Source organism: Theobroma cacao, chromosome 5 (genome assembly GCF_053813885.1).
Source record: "Theobroma cacao isolate CCN51 chromosome 5, ASM5381388v1, whole genome shotgun sequence".
Lineage (NCBI taxonomy): Eukaryota > Viridiplantae > Streptophyta > Magnoliopsida > Malvales > Malvaceae > Theobroma > Theobroma cacao.
The window spans coordinates 47,485,708-47,509,741 of NC_142643.1; the positions used below are offsets into that span (position 1 = coordinate 47,485,708).

Consider the following 24,034-nt stretch of genomic DNA (forward strand, 5'->3'; position numbering starts at 1 on the left):
TTTTTTTTTTTTTTTGTTTTTACTCCAGGGTGGTTAGTCAAACATCTCAATTAAGATATAGTAATGGAAAAAGAAAAGGATAATTATGATGGGTAATGAGCAATTAATGTGATGTATAGAGTTTAGTGCTGGTCAAATTGAATAGGAAAGGTTATTACTAATTAGAATTCTCACCCATCAGTTTCCATCTTCAAACACGTCTACCAATATTAAGTTATGCTAGCCCTGTTAGAATTTCTTTTTGCAACCATCAGGGTTGGTGATCTCTTAATTATTATGATATTTTTCTCAAAAAATATTATCATATTACTCTATAAATTATTCGAAACATTATATTTTAATCTTCGACTCTTTTTTTTCATTGATTTCATTGTAAATTCCGTGTATCACTTTAATCATATATAAAAATATATCTATAATTTGGAAAAGCACTAAACAGTGAAGGGATGCATGCAACAAAAACTTCGTTATCTCCCAAATTTGATGTTGTATTGGTAGATCACATCAAATACAGGGCAGATCTAACTATCAATGTAGTGATCAGTTTTTGCACTTTAATTAGCTTAACTATTTGGCCCATTTCCAATTCTCAAAAACTTGGTCAGGCAAAATAAACAGTTAACACACGATTGACGCTTGAGCTGATTGCTTTGGGTCTTTTCCATCAAATTGATACTGCTCTCTAACCCCATTAATCAAGCTAGTTTCAATGTACCAATCACAATCTTTAGCTTGTACATTGTTCCATTTGCACTTTTGCTTGCTTGATTAGTAGTAACACAGACAACAATCTCTTTTACGGTTCCAAATTCAATTTCTCAGCATCCAAGCAAGATGAACAAAAAGCTGAGGTTGAGTCTTTGGTTATATTGATTTTGATAGATTGAACCCTGCATCAAATTCAAGGGGTGATACCCAATGTTGCAGTGCAGCAACCAGCCGGGCTCACCTGGACAGAACTCGAAGCAGAACATGGCTACAGCTCATGTAGTAAAACAGGATCATACACTCATAGCAGAAATCATAACTGATCCATGGTCACACCTTTGTGTTAAATGCCAACAATACGTCCTACCCAAGATTGTCCTTTCTGGTTGGAACGTGGGAAGAAAACATGATGTACTACATGCAATTATGTTCGCATTAGCAACGGATGAGACAGCACATGAAGGAGCTGGAGAATGTGGCAATGAAGGATCATCAAAATGAGAGAAACCTAAAGTGCATGTAGGAAAGATCAAGTTTAGGCAGCGGGAAACGTGGGGTTGCAACACTGTTGCAAAACGTAGGGAGAGGGTGAAGGGTGGCGGTCCACACGCAATGAGCCGGAATGCACGGCATGTGGTGCCAGCAGCAGCAACCGCCATGTTTTCAACCAAATATCTCCTCAAGTCTTTAATTGTATGGTTGTACATCTTGCAGTAGCACCGCCTTCTACAGTACATCAAGTTTGCTGTCTTAATTTTCACTAGTTTTTTACCATGAAATCAGTTGCGCTTAGATGTATTAATTTCACAAAGAATTATTCTTTATTCGCACTGATATTAAGAATCCCAACATGTTCAAGGCAATTCAAAAGCAGTCTGGGGATTTGTTTCCTTACACTGGAAAGAAACATGGTGGCTTCATGAACATTCTGTGATACTTAATTAGCTCCTGTAGCAATGGAAAGAACAATCAAGGAGTAATTAATCAGCTAAAAAATGCAATGATTAGGTAGAAAAACAATAAGGAAAATTATGAAAGAGCATAAATGCCATTGCTAGTTGCTGGCATATTGGTACCAGATATAAGCTGTCAACCTTCCGGTATATTTCCTGCCTCCCCCTGATCTTAGTTTCATATTAAAATCAAAATAAAAACCAAAATCCATGAGTGGGAATGGGGTTTGGGGACCATTGCTCCGGGTTCTGCAGGTACCATGGTCCAGGAGAGAGGGATGCAAAGGTAATTACAGAAGACTTATCTGGCAATTTCCCATCAGCTGGTGTGATTAGACAAAGAAACCATACCCAACCCAAAAATATAAAACTCGTTTTTTGTAGAAGTTAAATTCAAACCACTGCCTTGTATTAGAAGAAAGTTTGAGGCTTACTTGAATTAGAAATTAGACTAATACAATATGCAGATTATAATATAGGTGTGGATTCCTGTTATGTCCCCTATGTGCTGAAGGGATCCTATGCCCTATTGTTAAAGGGCAGACATGCTTATGGGACCTCATAATCTTTTATTCAATTAGACCTTGTGACCCCTCCATGCTTTTGGCTTGGTCTGCTTTTATTAATTTTGTCTGTTATCCCCTGTCTGACTCTGATACGAAGCTAAATTCGATTGCTTTTGCTTTTCTCTATGATTACTAGTGGAAAATGCCTAGGGGACGAGGACAAACATTGAATCTATAAGTGAATAGAGAAATAAATCAGTAGAAATGGAGAGTCATGTATAGATGAAATTCCTACTAAACTTGGATGGATATTTTACATGAGATTGGAAGGCATGTGGTTTTACATGAAATGCCATAAGGGGGGTGTTGTCACAAGGGAGGGGGGGAGGGTGCTTGTACTTGAAAGCAAAGGACAGAAGTGAAACCAGTGGCTACAAAAAAAGAAATATCATCACCGGCTGAGAATCTAACAGGCAGGTGGTTACATTATATGTTGATCAAAATCAGTACAAATCGTCCTGTGAAAAATGGAAAATTTTGGTTGGGGTATTAAGAAGAGTGGCTGTGGGCAGTGGGGTTGAAGCCCTGAGGATGGTGCTGCATAACTGCATCGGTCCTTATTAAATCCTCTTCCCTCCCTCTACCCAATCCAAAGGACCAACTTGCCATGACTCCCTTTATTGTGTTTCCTTCCAAACTCACAATATCTTTTTACTACTCTCATTTGGGATTTGTGAGTTAGCTTCCTTCGAAGCATTCCTGGCTGATTATTACTATTATTATTATATAAGTGATGATTATAGCCATATATAGGCTAGAGGATATAGCCCCTTTGACTTGGCTGCTAAATTCTAGCTTAACAACATGTGACACCTGATGAAATCATGAAAACAGCCACAGGCTGCAAGTCCATTTTTGATATTTCCATCTCCTTAATTCACTGTGGATTCCTACTTTTTTTTTTTTTTTTTTTTTTAGATTAAGCAATTAGCCCCCGTGAGACGATTCATGTTGAAAAATCACCTTGCATTTGATTCCTAATATCCCGGTGGATAATTGTGATTAGAGCATCCTAATCATTACTACTTGCTAGCTATTAGCCATATGCTCATCACTTTGGACATTCATTTCGTACTAATCTTGTGCGCTAAACTCGGAATATGGAGTGGACCCATTGTTTATCACATTCATAAGGGTCGTGTTCTACCCAAGAATCAACAAACCCCTAACAAATTAAGCAAGACACAATCATAGTTAAATAAGAAACACAATGCATGTTCAATCTGAATCATTTACAAATAACAAGTAGGTACTATAATATTGTTTAAATAGCATATAATTCAAAATTATAAGATATTTTGTTTGGTTTAAAGTTAATATCATGTATATATATATATATATTCTAAAAAAAATTCAATATAAACGTAGATCATATTACACAATGAACAAATATTTTTATTATGATAAGTTATTTATTTTAATTAAATGTAGCATATATGTATATATTTAAAAGATTAGGGATCAAAGAAATGAAGGGGCCAATTTGGCTTTTTGTTGATGGAAAAGATGCACGAGGAGAATTATTAGTATTAGTAATAATAATGATAATGGAATGGTCTAATCAGAAGAAAAGTAGGTTGGTTTGTCTATTAATCCTTGATATTATGATAATGAAATCTTAACAAGACTTGATTTGAAAGAGAACGTTGTCTTCTTTTTTTATTTTTATTTTTATAATAATAATAAAAATCCAAATTAACTCGAAAACATTGGAAACAAAAATTAGTAAAGTCTCAATCAAAGTGAGAGTAACCTAATCTTAAGTATACTATATGTCATTTTGATCATATGTTGAAAATCAATTAAAATGATTAAACGTGACATTCTAAATTTCACATTTTGTTAATTAGGTCGTGGATGTTGACATATGTACATAACTAATAAATAAATATTGTAATATTTTATCTAGATCGAATACCCAGTTAAAGATAAACGAAATATTTGATCTCGTCTTGATAAATTTTAATTTTATCTCAAAGAGATTAAGAGGTGAGGATGGAAGAGGGATTTTGGGTTTTAGGGATTGGGAAATATTTGTCCAATATTGGTAGTAAATCAAATTGAGTGGTTAAGTTGTTGGTTTAGGATAAGCTTCAAATTAATTTAGGGTTTTTTTTTTTGAAAAATATTTATATAAAAAACGTTTAAATCAAAATATTTTTATCTTAATTTTTATAAAAATGAAACAAATAAAATATTTATATTTTATTCTCATACATAAAGAGGAAATGTGGGCTGAATAAATTGGGCCTATCAATCCAGGGAAGGATGATTGGAGCAAAGCCCATGTGTGTAGAATTCCAGACTCCCGAGGAAGTAGTAATTCCCGCGTCGACGGAGATTCAAACTTGAATGAACCACCGTCTCTCTGTCTAATCCGTCTCAGTGAATCACTGTTGCTTGCTCAAGTAGTTAATATGGATCGCAAAGCAGGTTAGGAAATGGATACTTGTAGTAATTTTTGGGTTCCGATTTTGATACTAGTATTGCTAGTAAGTTTGTTTCTTCTGAAATGAAAATGGAACAGCGTCAGGGGAGGTTGGCATTTGGTCGGAAATCATAGCATCGGAGTCGGAGGAACATCAGTCGAGAAAGAGAGTCCAAGTTATCTATCAGAGAAGACGGCCTAGCGCTCACGGTCACACCACCCCTCAAGAAACTCTCTTGTATGTTTCGTTTTTCTTTTGTTCTTTTTGTGTTGCATTTCTTCTACTAGAATGAAACGGGTCACGCTGTTGTTCGACGGAGCAGGGTGGAGGAGGTGGCACCCAATAACCGCAATCGGCTGAGTTTGGCTGCTGCTAACAAGCGGGTCAGTTGGAATCGCTCGCTTTCCACCAGGTTCTTTCTTTTTCTTTTCCCCCTTTTGATTGCTTCAATTGATCAACCCTCCTTTTTCTGAGCTTTCCATCAAATTTACCTGCAAATTCAAACACCCATTATGATGAACAAGAACAACATGAGGAAAAATGGAATCTTTTCTTATGAAGGCTGGAACTCTGATTTCAATGTACATGGATTGCATCACAAGGATAAAACATTGTCACTTGTGACTCACTGAGTGGCTGACCGTCTTCCAAATTGCCTAATTGTCATTGCCTTTGCCATTGGGTTGCATAAAAGGTTACCTTTTTAGCTTAGTTCTTATTATTCCTTTGTAACTCGGTTTGCTGCTTCATTTTAGAGGGAGAACGAGTATTGCTGTTGCTCCTTGTGTGAAGAATCAACCACAACAAAAGCAGGCCAAGAGGAGGGGAAAACCACCTGTTCCTAAAGTATGACATTGACACCGATACTGTTTCCTATTTCCTTTCTCGCACCTCATTTGTGCATAGTGTTTCTCTAACTTTGATGCCACATACCATCTCAACTTCCTTCCTTGATTTGTTATGTTGTTACACAACTACTTATGTCCAAATTTTTGTCTAAAACCTGTTAAGTGTCTTGAGATAGGTGCATTGGTTACTTTGTCATTACAAGGTCATTTCTTTAACAGGAGAGAAACATTCTTGTTGTTTACAGGGAAAGCTTGCTGAACCTCCAAGCTTTGAGAAGGAGAGAGAATACTTTCAAGAGGTTGATGCCTTTGAGTTATTGGAGGAGAGCCCGTCACCAAAGAACTTTGGGACCTGGGCCATGGGCAATCAAAGTGTCACTGATCTTGTTCCACTCGTTTCGTCAAGATTAGAGAAGTGGCTCTTTTCAAAGAAGTTAAACTTCAGCTGCGGGCCTTCTAGCACCTTGTCTAAAATATTAGAAACTCCAGCTGCTCCCTTGGATTCCATCTATAGTGATGATCTGGATTCTTCAAGGTTAAGAACTCCAGAAAAGAGCATTCAAATATCTGCAAGTTCTGTTGATGGAGGCTGTGAAGATATAAATGCTGCCATTAAGAAGCTTTCCTTGGTAACGTCATCAGATCTTGATGGTGTTGATCCGTTTTCTGCATTGCTTGAAATTTGTCAGCAGTTAGCACCTCTAAGGTTTTTTGAATTATTCTCCAAATATTGGTTAGTCTCTATCCAATTAATTTTTTCCTTTTCCTGTAGAAGCAAACTGCACTTTTATTTCTGCGGTTTAGCACTCGTTGCAATGGTTTGGTTGTGTAATCTGACCCTACTCAAATCCCACAATGCACAAGCCTCCTGCTTTAGCCACCCCTTTTAGCATGCAAGTGGACAACAAAAATTGCCTCCATGTATATGCTACTGATTATGTTATATTATCATATAAGCGGACATTTTAGTAGATGTGCTATCTTATTGTCAGATATCAGAAAAGCACGCTTATATGTTAAGGGTTTCACTCATCTTTGTGGTCCAGCTATATCATGATTGCAATTCTTTGTGGCATTAGTTTCAATACTGTTTTAGCTCATTGCATTTTTCTTCTTCTACTACCTCTTTGCACAAAATTTAATTGATCATGATTCCTGTTTGAATTGATTATGGTTAAACCTTCTTGACTCAGTGATCCGGAAAGCATTACTAAAGTTGGTGAAGGTACTTATGGAGAAGCCTTCAGAGCAGGCAATACTGTCTGCAAAATAGTTCCATTTGATGGAGATTTTCCAGTAAATGGAGAAGTACAAAAGGTATTTATGCTAATGAAGTTATTTTTTCTGCAAGTTGTTTGCAAGTTTAATTACCTTCCATGTGTACTTGTTTTGGATTAAATTCTTGACTTCCTTGTTTTTATCACTAATCCATATGCTTTCCTGTGCTTCAGAAATCAGAAGAATTACTTGAGGAGGCTGTACTTTCACAAACTCTTAATAGTTTACGAGAATTTGAGAATGGTGTTTTTAATGCTTGCACGACCTTTATAGAAACAATTGAGTATGTATTTCACATCATGTTTTTCTCTAATATTCTGATAACCAAACATTTCAATCAGAAGCAGTTTTTTATTCCTAGTTGGCTTATTTGGGTCATGTTCAAGAGAAAGCCATAATGCATGAAATATGAACCTAATAATGCATGAATAATTTTATGCTTTCAATTGGTCAAGCTCAATAGTCAATGCTTGAAACTAAAATATTGGCACAAGGTAGACAAACTTGCCATGGTCAAATACATCATCCATCAATATCATGCAGGGCATAAAATTTGCATGTCAGTGTCAATTTATTTACCTGTCTATCATTTCTTATTGATCTCTTTCTTTGGCAGTTTAAAGGTTTGCCAAGGTTCTTATGATGCAGCATTGATTAGAGCTTGGGAAAAATGGGATGAAAAGAATGACTCACAAAATGATCACCCCAAAGAGTTTCCAGAGAAACAGGTATCTTCTTTTCCATGTTGCTGATGAATGTATATGCACAAAAGTAATTAATAAACACTTGAGAAAAACTTAATACTCCATTTTACATGCACGTATAGGACAATGCAAATCTTACAAGTTAAATTGTCCTCTACTAATATTTATGTACTGTACCTGATGAATTTGCATTCAGTGCTATGTCGTGTTTGTTCTACAACATGGGGGTAAAGATCTTGAAAGCTTTGTACTCAAGAACTTTGATGAAGCACGAAGTTTATTGGTTCAGGTAGATCAAAGACTTTTCTTGTGATGCAAAATTATTAACAAATAAACTTCTTTTGAAAAGTAATTTTCTAGAGAAAAAAAATCAAGTTTTGATTCATGGATCTTTTTATCTGTTGTTACTGGCTTAAAGCTGACTTATTCATTGTGCATTGCAGGTTACAGCTGCCCTGGCTGTCGCTGAAGCTGCATATGAGTTTGAACACCGTGACCTGCACTGGTCTACTTACTGTCACATTTTTTATGGTAATATTCTGTCTTTGACTGTAGTTGACTGATGGATAAATTTTTTGTTACAGGGGAAACATACTTTTGAGCCGAAATGACTCTGTCACCTCGAAGTTTATTCTTGAGGGCAAGCAAATGTTCATTAGGACATTTGGGTTATCGATATCAATAATTGATTTTACACTGTCGAGAATAAACACTGGTGAAAGTTTCCTTTCCGTTTTTTTTTGTTTTAAAAGCATTTTTTTACATTGGAGGCTTTGTTAGGTAAAATTTTCTAAAGGCTTTTGTATTCAGGAGAAAGCATACTCTTTTTAGATCTATCAATGGACCCCTATCTTTTCAAAGGTCCAAAAGGAGATAAACAAGTAAGAAACTGAAACAAGCTGTGAATTTCCGTTCATAGTTACATACAATGCACATCTAATCTAGCAAAATCCATGTACTAATGAATTATCATATGCAGTCTGAAACATATCGGAAAATGAAGGAGGTTACAGAAGATTACTGGGAAGGAAGGTATATTTCTATCTCTTCACATCTGAACATAGGTCTCTTCTGTTGTTTCATCCATTCCAGCACTTGGCTGTTGGCACTGTCTTACTGTTCCTACATTAGTTTAACTGAACAAAGTGAACCCTGTCATGAATGAGCTGGATTTAACAGCAGCTTGACAATTTTCGTTAAATCATTACCTTTTTCATAAAATCTTTATTCTTTTTCTTGGTGTTCCAGTCATTATTAATAGTTCTCAATCTGTTGTTATGTGTAACTTTTAGGCTAGTTATTCCTACCAGTTATTATGTGCCTAGGGTGAAAATAGAAGTGATTTTGTTCCTGAGTAAAGCAAGTCAACCTGTAAAATCAAGTTTCGGTTGTATGGTTGTCCTAGTAGAATTTCTTGGCAAGAATGAGATCCATAAGGCTGTTCATGAATACCCTATACCATACATTAAAGAAAGGAGGTGATGAAAGGAAGACTCATTTAAGGCATTTCGAGTTCTTTATTTTTTTCTTTGTTTCCCTTGCGCATATCCCAGGAGGGCATTGGACATATCTTCAAGGTTTTGGTCCTCCTTTTCAGTAAATCACAGTATTCTCATCCTGTTACTTCTTTTTTGTCGTTGTGCAGTTTTCCCAGAACAAATGTGTTATGGTTGTTGTACTTGGTGGATATACTGCTGCTGAAGAAAACATTTGTAAGTGGTTTTCTTCCCATAAATTAGGAAAGTAGTCATTATAGTTTTGTATTTACTGTAATTAATGGTTTGTCAGGCACGTTCTTCAACGAATGAGAGGGAGTTGAGGTCTTTGAAGAAGCGTTTGGACAAATGTAATTCAGCTCGAGAAGCAATATTTGACCCTCTCTTTGGGGATTTACTGGTGGCCCAAACAACGCCTTGTGAATAGTAAGTAGTACACTAACTGATGGGAAAGTGGTGTTTGCTAGAATTGGAAGTAAAAAAAAAAGAAAATGCTTTCTCCCTTGTACTGTTCAACTTGAGATTGGGAGATAATCTGCTAACAAAGGTTGTGAATGGAGATAAGACAAAACCTTTGGGTGAATATGAATCAGAATGTTTGTTTTTATAGTAGTATGGGAAATTGACACTTAATGAAGTTTTGAATCTATCATGGAACTGAATACTGAACTTCCTATGCTGGTTGTCACATTCACATGAAGGGGGTTGTACATCCTTTTTCCAAGACCACACACCCTACTGGGATATTCTAAACTTTTCTTTCTCTTTCACCACAAACTATAATTCTGTCTTCTTTTTAATTTATCATTTGAAAATTGTAGTCCCCGAGCCACGAGCCATCCGGTGGTGTATGACCAACAAATTGCTTTCTATCTTCTGACCAGGAATTCGGATGATATGTTCCAAAAGTTGCCGACATATATACACATGACATGGGTCTATTTGCAAAGTCTAAATTTGCACTGCTGATTGAAACAAGAACATTACAGCGTTTTAGAAAGTAAGAGAACATTAAACCATGTTAGCTGCTGTTTTTATCAGAATCACATATTTAAAGATGATGTATAAATCTACAAACCTTATCATGGGCATGACAAGTGAAAGTTTTTCTTTCTCCCTCTTGTTTGCTTTCGGCTGAGATCTAGTCAGAGAAGGTGCTTTTGATTGTATAGGTTTGAAATAAGAGAAGCACAATAGATTTTTCCACATGGGTTGTCCCCACTCCTTCACATGTGTTAGAATATCTCAAGAAAAAAGAGACTAGTAGGTGGCACCAATGACATGGGTCGAAAGGAACTGTAGCCAAAAACATCACTCAGTACCAGTAAAGGCCTTGCCATTGCTAGTTGCTGACAGGAGAGCTAATCCATTTGCCAATTGTACATACAATTTTTTAGTTTGCAGAATGTGGTGCTCCCCAATTTGTTTTGTTTAACAAATGTTGGTTCTTTTCTTCAACACCCTCAGCTGTCAAGAAGCACTGCAGCCCAAGAATCTCAATGAAGTTTGCAGACATCGATTGACTTCTGACATCATATTTGTATGAGATCTTATCTGAAGAAGAAAGAGCATTTGGAGCCTGAAAAATACAGGAACCCTTTTGCTCCTTTGCCTTTGCCTTTCCCTTCTTTTTTTATCTACATTAATTAATTGGTGTGGTTTTTGCTGAGCTAAGCCAAATTGACCTTGATTTACTCTTTTAGATTGTCCAACCAAATTCAAATCTTTAATAGCCCATTTGGGATTAGATTAATTGTTGCCAAGTTCAAATCTTATTAATTTAAGCTACTCATTGAAAATGCATTCGACTCTTCTCATTTACTTTTTATTTCTTAGTCAGTAAGTTGAAAACATGTTGTGCTGGTTTCATCAAATCCAAAACCTTGAATCCATTGGCAGCTGCCTCAAGCTTACAACAGAGTAACTTGGTAAACATGATTGGAATTGGAATAATGGGAATATGCAGGATTATACCATTAAGCACCATCTTTTCTTAGTGACTGTAGTTTGCTTTCAACTTGGAACCAGATGAAACACATCAGTGTGCTTCACTTTTTTCCATGATGGATAATGGCAATGCTATCTGCAACTCTTTTTAGATTATAGAAGGGGCATATTCATGGTTTGTACATGCATGTGCACATGTCATTTGCCTCGTCAGGCTGCTTTATATTCTGAGCCTAAACGGCTTTGGAAAAAGATAAAGAAGCTAAAAAGCATGGTTGATCCTTTCTACAGTGGACAGACAGAACATTTTACAACCCCATTCTTCATGACAAAGTAATATCTTTCCTTTATCATTACATGGAACATAGTGATCCTTTCTTTTGCTTTATTTCCTTTTCTCTCTTCCCCTTTATCTTCAACTCTCTCTCTCTCTCTTAGAACTTTATATTCCTAAGATTTCTCTATGCACTGTCTTCTAAACACCACCATTGTTTTTTTTTTTTTTGCTCAGTACACCACCATTGTCTGATTCACAACTAAAATACATTTAGGTCTCTACCTAAACCCAGAAAAACCTCTCATCTAAACACCACCATTGTTTTTTTTTTTTGCTCAGTACACCACCATTGTCTGATTCACAACTAAAATACATTTAGGTCTCTACCTAAACCCAGAAAAACCTCTCATTAGTTATGATGGCTAAAGGGGCTTCTAATTGCCTCTTCTTATCCCTTTTGTTTCTTCTTATTATCTGCTCTTCTGGTAAGTAACCACAATCTCCTGATTACTCTCTTTACTTTCTTGCAAATTTATACAGGGAAGAAGCCAAATAACAGGCTCATTTTGTACTCCGGAAACAACTGTCATGGGGACCTGTGTTTATGTCTTGTTTAAGGAAGAATTTAGACCTTCCCGAATCTATATTCATATGCATAAATGTTTAGTTTGTTGTTTTTGTCGTTGCATGTTTTACAATCAGCGAAACTCTTGAAGTTACCTTCTCTGTCTCCCCCAGGAACTCTAGTTGGCTTCTCCTACCATGCAAGAGGAAAAACTGCAGCTCCTTCAACTAGAAGAACCATGTCATTCCTCCAGATGAACAAGGTGTCCCCATCTCAGATTCGAGTATTTGTAGCAGATCATAAGGTACTGAGTCCTCTGTCCAACTCTGGTGTGTCTGTTGATCTCTACTTAAATGAGAGCTTAGTTGAGAATTTGAGAAGCTCCAACTTATCTGCCATCTCATGGCTGAAAACCCACCTGCTTGCCCTTCTCCCACATGTGGACATCAAAAGCATTGTTGTAACCAGAATCAATGATGATTTTCGAGGGCAAACTGAGTTAATTAAGCTGTTATCCACCTTGAAATCAATTCATTCGCTCCTCAGTAGTTTTAACCTTCACAGAGAAGTAAAGGTGTCAGTAGCATTTTCATCATCATTCTTACAAAATATAAAGAGCAAGACATTCGAAAGAGATCTGCGTAGGATTTTTGGTTTTATCAAGAAAACTGGGTCCTCTGTCATTGTAGAAGCCGTTGTTGATGGAGAAATGAGCATGGGAGATCAATTTGTTCAGTCTGTGATTGAAGGAGCCACTCTTGCTACTTCTGCTCTTCCTTACAACAGCGTTCCTATAGTTCTGACAATGAAAAGCACTGCTGTTCCTAGCCCAACTGAAGCAGCTGAATTTACGGCTAAGGTTGAACGATGTTTAGCAAACAACATTGAGATTACAACTCGGGTAGCTGCATTATATGCAGAAGTATCAACAATGGAAGATTTTGTACAAAACGGACATGAGGGGGAAGAAGAGCAGATCTTTCTTTCTTCCCGTAGAGAACTCCTTAGTAGCGTCAAAGAAACAACACATGACGTTATCATCCCACCGCCGACAACAGCCTTACCTACAGCTCCAAGTTCAACATCACCAGTCTCCATCCCTCCAAATAATCCCACACCAACAATTGTCACTGTCCCCTCAACCAATCCTATTACCGTAACGCCTACAAATCCTGCAGACACACCAGCGCCAATTCCCACCACCACACCGGTCACAGTACCTTCCACAAATCCCAACAATCCGACGGTACCAATCACCAATCCAGTTACAACGCCAGCACCCATCACAGTGCCAGGGGCACAGCCAGTGACTAACCCTGTAACAACTTATCCCGCCCCAACAGGAGGTGTCCCAGTCAGCACACCAGTAACAAATCCAGTGACCCCTCCTGCAACTACAAATGCTCCTGCAATTCCAGGACAGAGCTGGTGTGTGGCCAGGACTGGAGCATCGGAGACTTCACTCCAGGCAGCGTTGGATTATGCCTGTGGAATGGGAGGAGCTGACTGCTCTCAGATCCAGCAAGGGGCCAACTGTTACAATCCAAATACTCCACAAAACCATGCATCCTATGCTTTCAACAGCTATTATCAGAAGAACCCAGCGCCAACCAGCTGTGACTTCGGGGGGACAGCGACCATAGTCAATACCAATCCAAGTAACAGCAGTCTTCTGTTCGCTTGCTTGCTTGTTTGTTGAGTCAATTATCTTTTGAAACCTTCAAATATTTAAATGATATAGCTTACAATCTCCTAATTAAACATTCAATAGGCAGTGGATCTTGCATTTACCCATCTTCTGCATCACAATCAACTCCAACTGCAACACCAGCAACAAGTTCATCCACAGCAGGGGCAGGCGTACCAGGGTAAATATTTCATTCTGATTGCTTTGAAATATCATATGGCTAATTATGTACGCTTAAATTGGAGAAGTAACCCTGCACGTATTTTGCAGCTCCGTCACCCCACCTTCTGTGTTAAATTCAAGTACCCCTGGCTCAGCTACCACAACTGTTTTTGGTTCCGATACACCTCCCAGTGTCAACACATCAACATCCATGTCAGCTGGTTTACAACCTTTTATGAGCTGCTTCATTCTGCTGACATCCTCTGTTGCTGGAGTAATCTTCCTAGACGTGTAGAATTGAGCACCTAGCCATGTACATAAACAGGTCAGAAAGCTCATGCTTCAAGCTGTTTACAAATCATCTTTCTGGGGAAAAGAAACAGGACTTGAGTTCCAAAGTGACCGATCATAGCAAGCCGGGTCCTGTTGAAGATGTTCACCGCCCTACATAAGCTGCTCAAGATGTAGAGATGTTTCTTGCTCATGGAATAAAGCAATTTTCACATGGAACATACAAGTTATTAAGTTTAATGTTAGGGGCTGTTTAGGGAAACTACAGTTGCAGGCATGTAGAATGGGTACTGACGATCTTGTATATCTTTATCAAGTAGAATTTGTAGGTTTGAGAAGGATGCTTGATCAAATTATTAGAAATCTCAACACCAGATGGCATTAGTAGCTGAAATAGTATAGTATCCTTAAGGTATAACCATATTGAGTGCAAACGAGGCCATTAAAATCCATTTTACTTTTTAGAGTAAATCTGAAATTCAACCCTCTGCTACTATCAGCAATCCCTTGTGTCCCAAAAAAGAGTATGCACATAAAGCAAGATTTGTGGAGATAAACATAAGCTTAGAGAGAGGCAAAATTAAGAACATGATTGCATATTATTTTCCCGTTTTATTTCCCTTCCTTATGCCAATATAGCAGCTAGCGTAGCTGGTCTGGCAGGCACTAGGACTACAAAAAATCAAAAAGCTTTTAGCCCAGAAGTCAAAAACACTGATAGCAAACTAACGAAATTATAGCATGAAAAAAATGGTATTCAGATTAAAGACAACATATTGTTTGTTTCGTATGAAACATAGTCCTAACGGCTACATTCTGGCATTGGATTCCAGTTGTAATGGCAACCCATCAAATTCCATATAAAAAGAAGAGCCCATCATTCTCGTACCGAACATTTTGACTTCGATAATAATTCAGATCAACGACCTCAGCACCCAGATCACATTCATAACAGCAATAATGCATGTTACTGTTATTTTGTTAACATAATGCCAGGGGATTTTTCCTGTTCCAGGCCAGGTGCCAGGAGTGACGTTCCTTAATGTAATGTAATCCTTGCAACACAGTATAAAGCATGAAGAATTGGGACTGTTTGGTCATCATGATAACGTGCAGTGTAGCCAGTGAGCAATAATGGGGATACAGGAAAAAGGAAGAAAACTTCTCATGCATGTTGTCGGCCTAACAGTGAAATCACCACAATAAGGATAGATGGTATTTCGACTGATACTGAGATTCTGTACTACATCTACAAGCCTTTCTACAAGGGCAATGGCTCTACGGCTTTCCTAAACTCTTCAGGTATTCATTATACACAACACCCACATAACAAGATGAAATCACCGCTTTGAAAACACCACCAAGATCAACATTGACATAGAAACTACAATCTTGAAACCAGAGGTTTCCCAGATATTCTGTTTCTCAGCACCCACAGCTCCACATTGTTGTTTTGCTGCCAGCTGATCTCGAAGTTCTTTTATAGCTTTGTCCCTGCGCTCTCCCATCTGCCAAAACAGGTAGGATGAGCACATTGTACAACATGCAACTGAAGAAGACTCCAGAAAAGAGCCGTAGTTTTGTGAAAGGAGAAAAAAAGAAATTCAACATGCAAAGGGGAATATGTTTGCAGAGGCTATCCGAGTTCAGAGTTGGCCAGATATATATAAGTAATGTAGTAGAATGTTTAAAGTGAACAATAGAGCCCTCAACCATTATTTATGCAATGAAAATTGTATTAGAAGCCATTTTTACTAGAAGGAAAATTGGTACACTTGGTTCAGTAACCATGAGTGATTCAGCATAAGAAATGGGCCAACTTGAACAGAGGGTGCAGTCCATTAATGGACAGTTAGTTCAAACAGGGATCTAAACAAATTAGCAATCCAAGCAGTTTCAGTTCTGAATTTTGATGCAAAGAATATTTAAGAAACAGCACAGCGGTGGAGAGCTCATTAGCAGCAGACAATCACTAGAACTCTAAGAAGCAAGATATTAAAATTACCCTTTGGAGTTTTCGTGTCTGAGCACGAGCTTCCTGGAGACAAAATTCCAACTTCAACACCCTCTTTTTCAGTTCCTGATCAGCTCGTCGCTGTTTCTCTAACTGCTCCATGAAATAGACAAAATCAATCGTTAAAAAAAATATTATATAAATAAAAAAAGGTAACATGGTTATCAAATTCAAAGGATGCTTTTTTTAAGGCAACTTATGCAGATACATGAAAATACCTGAGATTCCAATTCCTTGGTTTTAAGCTTCCAGTGGGCTGACATAATCCTGATTTCATCTTTCAGTTTCACTATTTCTTCATCCTTAACAGTTAAAAGTTTATTAATATTTTCATAATTCTTGGGAGAAACCTCATCCAACAGTTTCCTGAGCTCACAGTCCTTGTTTGCTCCTGCCTTAGCAACAGCTTGCATGATATCATGCTCAATTCTCAAGACCTCATCTTTCAGCTGCTTTTGGGAAGATTCCCTTGCCTGGAGATCCTTCTGCAAATTATCTAGTTGCTCTCCTAACCTAGTTACACGATCCTCATGCTCTCTCAGTGAACTATTCTTCTCATCCAATTCCTTTATAAGCGATAAACACTGGAGCTGTGCTGACTGAGCTGATGCAGCGCTGGCATCAGCAGTTGCTTGAGTGACTGAAAGCTGTGATCTAAGATCATCCAATTCGCTGAGGTACTGAGAGTTACATTATGAACTCATATTAGAATCCTAGAAAGGGATTAGGCTAAACAAAAATGAAAATCATTAAAGCAGTAACACAAAAAGAGACACTTTAACATGAAAGCTAAAATAGATAATGAAGTAGAAAAAGATTATAAATGCAGGCCCAAGATAGCCTCGTAGCCATCCAAGTTGAAGGAAACATATTAGTGCTAAGCCTCGTAGCCATCCAAGTTGAAGGAAACATATTAGTGCTAATACCCTTCACAGTGTTGCATTTCATTTCATGCACCGTGCATTTCACAATAGATAATTTTCTTGTCAATATGTAAAGACATTTGATTTTCTTTAAGAATGAAATTAGTGAAAATCCAATTATGATCTGACAGCACACTTGTAAAAATAGATCTCCGGGGATGGAAACTATCAAGTTGTAAATAAAATTGCTACCTCATTTGGTGCCTTCTATACAAAATCCATAAAATATGTCAAGTTGTTTAAAGATTTTATTTCCAAGTTCTGTGTTTCTCGACCATTATCTACAATGAAGAGGAATTATAATCTCCAACTTTAGACAAAATAAAGGGAGGTTTCCTTGACAGCAATTAGTGAAGGGGATACCAGCACATGTCTCAATTGCTGCAATGTTACCATCAAATCAAGACATCATTAGACATGAGGTTAAAGTTTAGCATCTTCATTCAAATATCATTTTGGCTTTACCATTCAATATAATGACCAGATTAAATTGCAGAATGTTAATTGGATCACAGGCCAATATAATGCAAAAAGCACACAGTCAGATCACACTTGAAAAGAATTTCTAGCAGATAATCATACTACTAAGTAAAATGATATTCAAGTTCTTCTACAAATACCTGGACAAAAAAACAGGAATTTAAAAATTAATCAAGAGTGTTACGAAAAAAGAACTTAATGCTTTTACACTAGAGTCATAAACATTCCTCAGTTAAACTAGTAAATTTACCTTAAGAAAAGTGGAAGCAGTTTCCATCATGCTTCAAATTTCTTAGATGGGGAAGAATTTATAAGTCAATAAGACCAGCTTTCGAATAATGCATCAAACAAATAAATTTATTAGTTGGCAAAATATGATACTGTTGTATGGCTGCATAAAGTATGATTGTGTGACCAACCTAGCTCATCTCATGTGTATAGACAACAATTTCCTGACTTACTTAAGTTACAATAAAGAGCAAACATTAAAATAAGATCAGAAACACCTGGTCACCTTTCCTTTGATGGGCTCCGCCAAAAATAACCAAAGAGGAAAAGCCAAAAGACATGCTAAAAGATGTGTGCATCATTAACAACTTTAAGAGATCAAGATGCCAAAAAAGGGGCCATTTTAGGACAGAGCAACTCAATCAACATAGCACAAAATACCATCATTAGGGCATGATAGTTTGATGAAGAAACATAATGACAGTACTCTAAGGCTAATTAATCAGCAAAAGAAATGACAAAATTCAAGAACTGGGATGTTGGTGGGACCTTCTCAGCAGCAGATGCTGAAGCTTGAAGCTGCCCATTCCTCTCCTCTAACCTCGTCTGCAATCTAAAAATCTCCTCTTCCATGTTCCTTGCCTTCGTCTCTGCTTCCTGATTTAAAAGAGACGAAAAAAACCACACAGAAAAACACACCCCAAGTCAATTGGTAAGCAAATTCCAGCTGACCCCACAGGCAATGACCCAAAAAGAGAGAAATTATTCAATTTCAAAACAACACAAAAAGAAGATATCATCAGCAATCACATGCCTGTCTTGTAAGGGTTTCTTCAGCAAAAGACTGCTCTTGTGAAGCCAAACGGCTCCTAACCTCCTTCAACTCCGCCGCCAGCGACACCACGTTACGCCTAAAGCTTTGTTTCTTCTCATTCAAATCCTTCAATAGTGGATCAAAATCCCTTGGCAGAACGGGTTGGGATGACGATGACACGGCTGACTGATCGGAAACTGACATCAGGAATAGCGCCTTCCTTATCCAACGATGAGTATGCTGTTGTTGTTAAAGATCTGATACTGAGTGCATCCACAGGATCAAGACCCTTGAAGAAAAGTTAGAGGTCCTTGCAGTAAATGAAAGGTATTGCCCTGTGATATCTGCATGTGAACATGGTCGTTGAGCATTTACTTTAAGTGGGACTCCAAGCAACAGGCTCAGAATATAATAATAAAGATAGAACTAAATACTAATAATGCTCACAATCGCAAGATTTAAAAAAAAAATATAAGAGAGAGAGAGAGGGAAGGGTAGCAAAGGCCAATTGGTAGCACTGTTTGAGTTCAAAGTTGAATATTTTTGAAGCAATGAACTGTTTTGACCAAAGCAGGGTTTTTTGTGGGGAGATCTGGTCCAGGAGAAGAGAAGGCTAAATAGCCACCTATCATTTATGGCAGCAGATAGAGGGTGTTGCCTAGTACTATTATGAAGATAAGAGAGAGAAAAAGAAACACGTAAAGCTTGATCAATCTATTTCAGAGCCCATAATAAATAAATACTACAGTAATTCCGAAGCCTCCAGAGGGCAGGGTAGATAGAGGGAAAGAGAAAGAGACAGCTTTTACAACGTGAAAAATGGGAAAAAATTCAAATTTCAAATAGTTGGGAACCCCGAGAATTTCAAAATGGAAAATTTTCTCGAGAAAGTGGAATTCTTTTCGAGTTCCAGAAAACAACAAACAGGTGAAACGCCTCACCCACAAGTGACAACTAGAAAAGAGAGAAAAGCCAAAGAAAAGAAACGGTATTGCTTTTAACAAAACAAATCTACTAAAGGGAGAAACAGAAAAAGAGGATCATAAGGGGGAGAGAAAGAGAGTTACCAATACACCATACTAGCCTCTGCTCGCTCTAAGCAAGCAGAAATGACTTTTTGAGTTTGCGTTTTTCGAATCTCAAAATTCTCAATCAAGCAAAAGCTTAAAGCTTGTGCTTGGTGCTCTGCTATGTGGATTCTAAGGGGTGGGGAGGCCGGGGGCTGATCAGAGGGCGGTAATGGAGCAAGAGATGGGATCAGACGGTCTAAAATGGAATCAGAGTAAGATCCAAGGGCGATATTAATGCCTTTTATTTTAATCTCAATCAATCAAAGAAAAAAAGAAAAGCTTCTTTCTTTCCCCACTCATATTAAATATTTGTCGTTTTGTAGGATTATTAGTACATCCCAGTGTTTAAGCGAGATGTCCTTGCACCCATAGCCACAGTCGCAGACAGAGGAGAGAGAGAGAAAGGGGTTAGGTTCGATTTTGAGGTTTATTATGTTTGGTTCGGGAACTCCGAACCTGGGGTTTTGTGATTATGACAAAATCCTAAGCTGTCTTAGGTGGTGCGTTCCCCTTGGCCTCCTCTTTTTTCCCGGCTTGCTTTGGGTTTCAGATTTGAGATTTGACATTTTTTTTTTATTTTTTGAAGTTCTGAGTCAAAGCCAGCCAAGCTATCAAGCGCGGCAAAGGCCGACATCCAAATATTTCGCCCTGGCCAAGTGGGTTCTTGCCACGTGGAATTTTCAAACCCGTCTATCTCGGATCCAGGCCACTTCGTTGGTGCATTGGGCTCGGCCTGTGATGGGCTTTTGTTTCGTTGTTGTTCGGCCTTAGCCTAACCGAGCTAACGTGATAACTTCTCTTGGCAATGGCATGGTTGAAGGAGCTCTGCCTCCAGGTTTGAGGTCTCAGGCAACTTTAAAAGGGCAACTAAACTCTAACCAATTGACATAAACTGAGAGACAATTGAGCAACTTCAAGAGTACCAAGTTGGCATCTTGGCCAGGGAAAACTCAGTTTCTCTCTATAGCTCTTTGGTGCATCGGTTCTCAGGTCAGTCGTCTCGTCTATTGTTCTTTCCCCATCTTGTTTAGCCGTTGATATGTACCTCCAAATCCGATGGTTCTAAAGCTATCAACTTTGAAGTTTTCCAGCAAACTCCCTCGATGGCTCAACTTACGTGGCCGCTATTTCTCCATTTCTTACGCCAATACTGTCCTACTGAATTCTGAAACCGACCCCAACCCCCCATATGTTGACGATTTTGAAGCGAAGATTAAGTTTTTGAGGAATAATCTATACCCAGATAGCTTAATCCGGGTTTTGGATAAAACACAAGATTTGAACTCAGCTCTCAAGATTTTCAAATGGGCTGCCTTACAGAAACGCTTTAACCACACCGCTAATACCTATTACCATATCATTTTGAAGCTGGGTTTGGCTGGAAATATTACGGAAATGGACCATTTTTGTCTGAATTGGGCAAGAGATAAATGTGCAGGTACGGAGGAGGCTCTTACTGTTTTGATTGATACATTCGTTAGGCATTCTAGGCTAAATGAGGCGAGTCGGGTCCTTGTGCATATGACATTAGGTGGCTATAATCCCTCTGTTAATGTATTTAATGATTTATTGGGTGCTTTTGTTAAAGAGAAAAGAGATTTCCAACATGTTTTGTTTGTTTACAAGGAGATGGTGAAAGCAGGAGTTTTACCCACTGTCGATACATTGAACTCTTTGTTGGACGTTTTGTTTGAGACCAATAGGGTTGAGTCAGGTTTGGATCAGTTTAGGAGGATGAGGAAAAAGGGCTGTAGTCCTAGTGGTAGGACCTTTGAGATTGTTATAAAAGGTCTTATTGTGAATGGGAGAGTCGATGAGGCAGTGCTCATTTTGGATGAAATGTTGGAGCTTGGGTGTTCGCCAGATATGGGTTTCTATACCTGCATTGTGCCGTTGTTTTGTCAGGAGAACAGACTAGAACAGGGAATGCAGCTATTTAGGCTGATGAGAGCATCTAATTTAGTGCCAGATTCACTAATTTGCAGGAAATTGATTCGTTGTTTATGTATGAACCTTCATTTAGATGATGCAACTAATGTTCTTCAAGAGATGATAGAAATTGGTGAGATTCCTCCTGCTGATTCATTCGTGGATATAGTGAATGGATTTTGTGAAGGGGAAAAATATATTGAGGCAATACATTTCTTGGAGAATAACTGTGGTAACTTGACTTCTCCACATAAAGCATTGCTCGAAGGTTGCTGTAGGGCTGGTAAATTTTTTCTGGGAAAAGATTTGCTTGAGAAGATGTCTGAAGGGGGCATAGCTGATTGTGATTCTTGGAATATTCTTATAAGATGGATTTGTGAGAAAGTAGGCATCAAGAAAGCTAATGAACTTCTTGGAAGAATGATTGTACAGTCATTAGTTCCTGATTGTGGCACATATGCAGCTCTTGTTGTTGGTAATTGTAAATTGAACAAGTATGAGGATGCTTTAGGGCTATTTTATTACATTCATTCCAAATGCTGGGTTTTGGATTCTATATGTTATTCTAGGCTAGTTGAAGCCCTTTGCAGGCTAGAAAAGATTACAGAGGCTGTTGAAGTATACTACTACATGTCTAAAAGTGGATGCCTCCTTGAAGCCACCGCATTCAATATGTTGATCAAGGCTGCATGTGATGTAGGAAAGGTGGATGAAGCAATCAAGATGAGATCTTTGGCTTATTATTCTGGTACTTCTTGCACTAGTTTGACTTACACCACTATCATGCTTGGCTTGCATAAATCAGAAAGGGCTAAAGATGTCTTGGTAATGGTTTCTCAAATGCTGATAGGGGGTTGTGCTATTAATGCAGAAGCATATTGCATCCTCATACGAAGTATGAGTACCCTGAATCGATTCAAGGAATGTGCCTTGTTTTTCAAGTTAATGCTTAATGAGGGTCTCATGCCTGATTCCGAGGCAATGCATGATCTTTTGTCTTGTTTAGCTAACCATTCTCAGTTGCATTTGCTGTCAAAAGATATTAATAAAATTATTTCTAGAATGGAAATTCTGGAATCAGCTATGTATAATCTACTGATTAATGGCCTTTGGAAAGAAGGTTGCAAGAGTGAGGCTTGTCTTCTGTTAGATTTGATGTTGGAAAAGGGTTGGGTCCCAGATGCTACAACTCATACATTGTTGATTGGATCCAATGTCAAAGAGGTAACAAGTAGGGGAACAACAATGCATGAAAATTCAATGGAACAAGATAATGTTAGCAACATTCTTGCTGAGGGATTGGGGAAGTGATCAAAAGCTTGATATTCAGTATGCTTTTTTGATTGTGCCATGCGCCCATGGTACATTCAGTCCCAACTCTAAATTTGCAGGTTGTGCCTTCATTCTCACCCCCAGGAGGACCAAAACTAAATCGTGACCTAGTTTCATGGCTCTGATAGGCATTGTGTGATGGATCTTTCTTCAATGGCATTGTAATTGTGGTCATGCGAGGTTAGTTAGTCTTGAGTAGACATTATGATGTCCTTGTGCATGGCAAATGAACATACATATTTCAAAATCTTCAGAAGTACTTGATGTGTGCACTGTTGGGAGGGACTGATAACTATGTACATCCTGTTTTTACATCGAAAGAATAATATTTCTTTTAGATATTGGTTACCAGCAAGTAGAGAATTATGGTATCTGAAGTACAGATTCTATATGAAACCATTTATTGATCCAGAAGGGCAGGACATATTTGGGGGAAAATGCAAACCCAGGATTTTGTAGGGAGCGGGACAAATTGTTGAAGATCATAAGCCTTCACTCCTCCAACTGCTGGAAATTTAACCTCATTCCGTTCTCCTTTGCAGGTGACTGGCTTCTATTTTGACATGGCAATGGATTCAATCTGTTCAAAGATATAGCACTCAGCATGGCATGACTACTGTGGCCATATACCGTTGATTAGTTCCATTGCCGATGAAGATGGATGGAAGTTCTTTCCAGCTCCTCTTTCTTCCCAATGTCACCGGGGATATAGTTTTCCGTAGTAGAAGACTAGAATGGTAGGTCAGTGCAGAATGAGCCTGCGTGCAAGATTGAGTCATGACATAGCAGACCTGCATTGGGCTGGGACTGCCCTCTGTATGTGCATAATAGTCCCTTTTGTCTTGGGTCTGGCCCATCATTGATCACCTGCAACCACCCCAATGCTGCTAAAAAAGAGATGGCCTTTTTCATGCACTCTCTTCTAAAAGGGTTTGTTTTGTGTTCTTGTATGTTGTTTTGTTTTTGTCCAAATAAACCGAGCTCACATACGGGCAACGGCCAGATAAATAGTAAATTTAAGGAGACTAGTGTTGGGAATTGGCATGAAAAGAGTAATGCGAAATTGCATACATACTCTTTATTAAGTTCATTAACTATGTGACATGGTTTCAAAATTCAATACATCAATGCCCTGACATTGACAAATGCTGTTTCTGGATAATTAACAAAGCAGTCGAGTGGAAACAAACAACCAAAGATCTGAATAGTTGGAACCGGCCATCAGCTGCAGCAGGAAAGAAAAAGAGAACTACAGTAACAGAGTAATCTGTTTTGCCCATACCAGAAACATCTGCATGGTTCCTCATTTCTCATAACCAAAAATGTATTACAG

The 24,034-nt window shown here is 38.1% G+C and overlaps 4 protein-coding genes across 10 annotated transcripts; 3 read left to right on the forward strand and 1 right to left on the reverse strand.

Moving 5' to 3' along the window:
- Positions 1 to 4,500: 4,500 nt before the first annotated feature.
- On the forward strand, positions 4,501 to 10,684 carry HASPIN (Protein kinase superfamily protein). 3 transcript variants are annotated; one of them, XM_007031186.3, is made up of 16 exons: positions 4,501 to 4,660; positions 4,755 to 4,893; positions 4,979 to 5,068; positions 5,412 to 5,502; positions 5,750 to 6,237; positions 6,698 to 6,821; positions 6,956 to 7,065; positions 7,399 to 7,510; positions 7,683 to 7,775; positions 7,930 to 7,991; positions 8,071 to 8,201; positions 8,297 to 8,367; positions 8,466 to 8,518; positions 9,132 to 9,198; positions 9,275 to 9,408; positions 9,804 to 10,684. In XM_007031186.3, the coding sequence occupies exons 1-16, from the start codon at positions 4,645 to 4,647 to the stop codon at positions 9,949 to 9,951; spliced, it is 1,929 nt and encodes a 642-aa protein (XP_007031248.3). In that variant the 5' UTR covers positions 4,501 to 4,644; the 3' UTR covers positions 9,952 to 10,684. The 3 variants fall into 3 exon arrangements, with proteins under 3 accessions (XP_007031248.3, XP_007031249.3, XP_017976804.2); XM_007031187.3 differs by having other exon boundaries at positions 4,502 to 4,660; positions 9,867 to 10,684; XM_018121315.2 differs by lacking the exon at positions 9,804 to 10,684 and having other exon boundaries at positions 4,503 to 4,660; positions 9,275 to 9,589.
- A 671-nt stretch (positions 10,685 to 11,355) lies between these two features.
- Positions 11,356 to 14,305, forward strand: LOC18600632 (uncharacterized). The gene is made up of 4 exons (XM_018121333.2): positions 11,356 to 11,691; positions 11,945 to 13,429; positions 13,543 to 13,639; positions 13,729 to 14,305. Exons 1-4 carry the CDS (start codon positions 11,622 to 11,624, stop codon positions 13,913 to 13,915), a joined length of 1,839 nt encoding a protein of 612 aa, XP_017976822.2. The 5' UTR covers positions 11,356 to 11,621; the 3' UTR covers positions 13,916 to 14,305.
- A 675-nt stretch (positions 14,306 to 14,980) lies between these two features.
- On the reverse strand, positions 14,981 to 19,579 carry LOC18600633 (nuclear envelope-associated protein 2-like). Of its 3 annotated transcripts, none has more exons than XM_007031191.3 (6): positions 19,438 to 19,579; positions 18,371 to 18,714; positions 18,106 to 18,213; positions 16,144 to 16,605; positions 15,917 to 16,018; positions 14,981 to 15,419 (listed from the first exon to the last, which is right to left on the reverse strand). In XM_007031191.3, the coding sequence occupies exons 2-6, from the start codon at positions 18,572 to 18,574 to the stop codon at positions 15,252 to 15,254; spliced, it is 1,044 nt and encodes a 347-aa protein (XP_007031253.3). In that variant the 5' UTR covers positions 18,575 to 18,714; positions 19,438 to 19,579; the 3' UTR covers positions 14,981 to 15,251. The 3 variants fall into 3 exon arrangements, with proteins under 3 accessions (XP_007031253.3, XP_088662482.1, XP_088662483.1); XM_088806356.1 differs by lacking the exon at positions 19,438 to 19,579 and adding an exon at positions 18,818 to 18,982; XM_088806357.1 differs by lacking the exons at positions 18,106 to 18,213; positions 18,371 to 18,714; positions 19,438 to 19,579 and adding an exon at positions 17,579 to 18,097.
- On the forward strand, positions 19,549 to 23,823 carry LOC18600634 (uncharacterized). Of its 3 annotated transcripts, XR_016026310.1 has the most exons (4): positions 19,549 to 19,652; positions 19,764 to 19,940; positions 20,027 to 22,881; positions 23,244 to 23,823. XR_016026310.1 is itself a non-coding variant. In XM_088806354.1 (3 exons), exon 3 carries the CDS (start codon positions 20,497 to 20,499, stop codon positions 22,678 to 22,680), a length of 2,184 nt encoding a protein of 727 aa, XP_088662480.1. In that variant the 5' UTR covers positions 19,549 to 19,652; positions 19,764 to 19,940; positions 20,027 to 20,496; the 3' UTR covers positions 22,681 to 23,823. The 3 variants fall into 3 exon arrangements, 2 of the variants coding, with proteins under 2 accessions (XP_088662480.1, XP_088662481.1); XM_088806354.1 differs by having other exon boundaries at positions 20,027 to 23,823; XM_088806355.1 differs by having other exon boundaries at positions 19,764 to 19,937; positions 20,027 to 23,823.
- The last annotated feature ends 211 nt before the right edge of the window (positions 23,824 to 24,034 follow it).

What these genes read in the sequence shown, in the direction of transcription:
- HASPIN (XM_007031186.3), top strand. An exon ending in GAAAACCACCTGTTCCTAAA is followed by an intron (nt 5,503 to 5,749) that starts GTATGACATTGA and finishes TGTTGTTTACAG; the next exon opens with GGAAAGCTTGCTGAACCTCC. An exon ending in GAATTATTCTCCAAATATTG is followed by an intron (nt 6,238 to 6,697) that starts GTTAGTCTCTAT and finishes TTCTTGACTCAG; the next exon opens with TGATCCGGAAAGCATTACTA.
- LOC18600632 (XM_018121333.2), top strand. Translation starts at nt 11,622, where the DNA reads ATGATGGCTAAAGGGGCTTCTAATTGCCTCTTCTTATCCCTTTTGTTT. An exon ending in CATAGTCAATACCAATCCAA is followed by an intron (nt 13,430 to 13,542) that starts GTAACAGCAGTC and finishes AACATTCAATAG; the next exon opens with GCAGTGGATCTTGCATTTAC. An exon ending in GCAGGGGCAGGCGTACCAGG is followed by an intron (nt 13,640 to 13,728) that starts GTAAATATTTCA and finishes CGTATTTTGCAG; the next exon opens with CTCCGTCACCCCACCTTCTG.
- LOC18600633 (XM_007031191.3), bottom strand. Translation starts at nt 18,574, where the DNA reads ATGTCAGTTTCCGATCAGTCAGCCGTGTCATCGTCATCCCAACCCGTT. An exon ending in AAGAAACCCTTACAAGACAG is followed by an intron (nt 18,214 to 18,370) that starts GCATGTGATTGC and finishes CTTTTAAATCAG; the next exon opens with GAAGCAGAGACGAAGGCAAG. An exon ending in CAGCATCTGCTGCTGAGAAG is followed by an intron (nt 16,606 to 18,105) that starts GTCCCACCAACA and finishes TGTAACTCTCAG; the next exon opens with TACCTCAGCGAATTGGATGA.
- LOC18600634 (XM_088806354.1), top strand. Translation starts at nt 20,497, where the DNA reads ATGGTTCTAAAGCTATCAACTTTGAAGTTTTCCAGCAAACTCCCTCGA.